Source organism: Mus pahari, chromosome 1, assembly GCF_900095145.1.
Source record: "Mus pahari chromosome 1, PAHARI_EIJ_v1.1, whole genome shotgun sequence".
Classification (NCBI taxonomy): domain Eukaryota; kingdom Metazoa; phylum Chordata; class Mammalia; order Rodentia; family Muridae; genus Mus; species Mus pahari.
The window spans coordinates 115,354,321-115,357,237 of record NC_034590.1 but is presented as its reverse complement, the minus strand read 5'-3'; the positions used below and the strand labels follow the sequence as shown (position 1 = coordinate 115,357,237).

Genomic DNA, 2,917 nt, shown 5'->3' with positions numbered 1-2,917 from the left:
TCTGTGTGTGTCTGTGTCTGTGTGTGTCTGTGTGTGTCTGTGTCTGTATCTGTGTATGTGTGTGTGTGTCTGTGTGTGTCTGTGTCTGTGTGTGTGTATTTAGAGACAGGTCTCACTTTGCAGCCTTAGCTACCTGGTACTCTCTAGTAACCTTGAACTTGTAGCAATCCTCCTGTCTCTGCTCCTATGTGCTAGGATTACACCATTTATCATCAACACCTTTCAGAAGCGTCAAGATTTTCTACCATAAGAATGTAACACTCCAAGTTGGAGAGATGGGTCAGCGGTTAAGAGCACTGACTGCTCTTCCAGAGGTCCTGAGTTCAGTTCCCAGCAACCACATGGTGGTTCACAACCATCTGTAGTGGGATCTGATGCCCTCTTCTGGTGTGTCTGAAGACAGCTACAGTGTACTCCTGTAAATAAAATAAATGAATCTTGCTGGGTAGTGGTGGCGCATGCCTTTAATCCTAGCACTTGGGAGGCAGAAGCAGGTGAATTTCTGAGTTCAAGACCAGCCTGGTCTACAGAGTGAGTTCCAGGACATCCAGGGCTACACAGAGGAACCCTGTCTCGAAAAACCAAAAATTAATTAATTAATTAGAAAAATAAAAAATAAATCTTAAAAAAAAAAAAAAAGGCCACTTCCCGTCAGTGGGCTGTCTCAAACGTGGCCATGAAGCCTGGTGACCTGAGTTTGAAGCTCCACATCATATTCAAAGGAGAGAACAACCCACACAGGCTGGGCTCTGATCTCCACCCTCTACAGGCATTTCACAGCACTTGCGCATTCTTGCTGGTGCAAACACACACACACAGTAAATAAATGTAAAAAAAAAAATGAAATGAATGTCACAGTTCTGGAAACACAGGAACATGCACACACTTCCCCCAACCCCGGCTCTCTCCCTTCTCTCTCCCTTCTCTCTCTCTCTCTCTCTCTCTCTCTCTCTCTCTCTCTCTCTCTCTCTCTCTCTTTCTCCTTGAGACAGAATCTTATGTGCATAGCCTGGGCTGGCCTCAAACTTGATATGCATCCAGGGATAACCTTGAACCCTATCCTCCTACCTCCATCTCCTCCCAAGTTCTGGAATGGCTAGCTTGTGTCAGCATGATCCACTTATGCAGTGCTAGGTGCTAGGGTAATTTTTTACCCCAATAAGCCCATATAAGAAAACACAGAACCCAGTTATTATATTTATAAACTATATACCTAGATTGGGCAGAGCTATCACTATACTAATCTATTCCCCAGCTATGAGACCCTTTGCTACTTGCGGCTTCACCAGGCCCTGTGATTCTGCTCCATCTTCCTTCCACCTCCTCTCTCTCCCTCTCTCTCTCCCTCTCCCTCCCTCCCACTTTCTCCTCTCCCTCTGAGACCTCCAGACCCACCTTTCCCTTCCACTGCCCAATCATTGGCTCTAGCCTTTTTCTGATCAATCACAATGGGGAGAAGGCCTTGTGAGATCACCTGAGTACGTGATCTACTGCAACCTCTCTCTTTTTTTTTTTTTTTTTCCTCGAGACAGGGTTTCTCTGTGTAGCCTTGGCTGTCCTGGAACTCACTCTGTAGACCAGGCTGGCCTTGAACTCAGAAATCCGCCTGCCTCTGCCTCCCAAGTGCTGGGATTAAAGGTGTGCGCCACCACCGCTCGGCTACGTCAACCCCTCTTGAGGAAGCAGAACTAACACCAAATACTGACAGCACCAGGGCAACCCACAGCAGCTTAGACTAGCCCTCTGTGCTAAGATGCATCTCCAGCCTCATTTTTTTGTTTGCTTTTTGATATAGAATTTAATACATAACTGAATTCTTGAGTTCAGGATCCTCCTGCCTCAGTTTCTAGGATGCTGGGATTACAGGTTTGTGCTACTCTGCCCCACCGGACTATGGCTTTTTAAACTTGAAACCAGAAACTCAGTTCTGGGCTGGTCTCCCAAGAAGGCCCTTTCTTTTTAACAACCTGGTCACAGCTCAACCAGGTCCCCATATACCCAAAAAGCTGCCTCGTGTCATCTGGAACTCCACCAGGACAGACTAGGGCTTGTCCCTGCCCCCAGCAAGCTAGGTGCTTTCAGGGACCTACCTTCTCACAGGGTTGTGAAGCTCAGAAGAACAAGGAAGATCAAGACGCCCCCGCCCACCTCTGCCATGAGCCCCCTGGTCTACCTATCTGAAGTTCTAGGCTCTTTAGTGGTCTCAACCCCTGGGCTCTTGGCCCTTCCCCTGTCCTATGACCTCCCATCCGATTTCTGTCAGCCACTGGCCCCGCTCTATGGCCCTAAGGCTCCTCTCAGCAGGTGTACCTACCCCTGATCTGCTTGTGGGTGTTTGCCTTTGGTGGACATTCTGGCTCCAGATGTACAGCTCCTCTCCTATCCCGCTGGTTCCTGCTTCTGCCTCTGCCTCTGCCTCTGCCAATCACTCTAAGTGTCCTTGGACCACACTCCTACACCCACGCCTAATGGCATGGTGATTCTGTCCTCGCAGGGCAGCTGCTTTGAAACCTCACGCCCTTCCTCTGCCAACTCTTCCCTGGCTGCACTGAGGGGAACTGGAATGACAGGATGGGCAGGCTTCCAAGGCATGGAGGGGCAGCTGGGAAGATCGCTGGAAGGAAAATGTCTTGGGGCAAATCTCACCAGCGCTCCACCAGTAATCCTATCTCCTCCAGGAAGCCCCCACGGGCTAAGTCACCATCTCTGCCCTCACACACATGCACAACCAGGCTGTCCCTGCTGGCTAACCAAGGAAACTTCATTTCCACTTTCCTATGATGAAATGGCACACACAGGGCAGAAGAAGGGGCCCTGACAGTTCTAGAGGAGACCTGGTAGGCATGCAGTTGGGGGAGAGAGGCCAGTGGGGGTTGCTTACCAAGGTGGAAGTCACTCATGACTTTATTTCCTATTT

At 49.4% G+C, this 2,917-nt stretch overlaps 1 protein-coding gene across 1 annotated transcript in view; it reads right to left on the bottom strand.

Annotated features, from left to right (window-relative positions):
- Positions 1-2,421, bottom strand: part of Aldh3b2 (aldehyde dehydrogenase 3 family member B2) — a 24,617-nt gene extending 22,196 nt beyond the window's left edge. Inside the window, exon 1 of the mRNA XM_021203568.1 lies at positions 2,315-2,421. Coding sequence (XP_021059227.1) covers positions 2,315-2,352 — 38 coding nt within the window. The 5' untranslated portion in view covers positions 2,353-2,421. The remainder of the gene's footprint in view (positions 1-2,314) is intronic.
- Between the last annotated feature and the right edge of the window lie 496 nt (positions 2,422-2,917).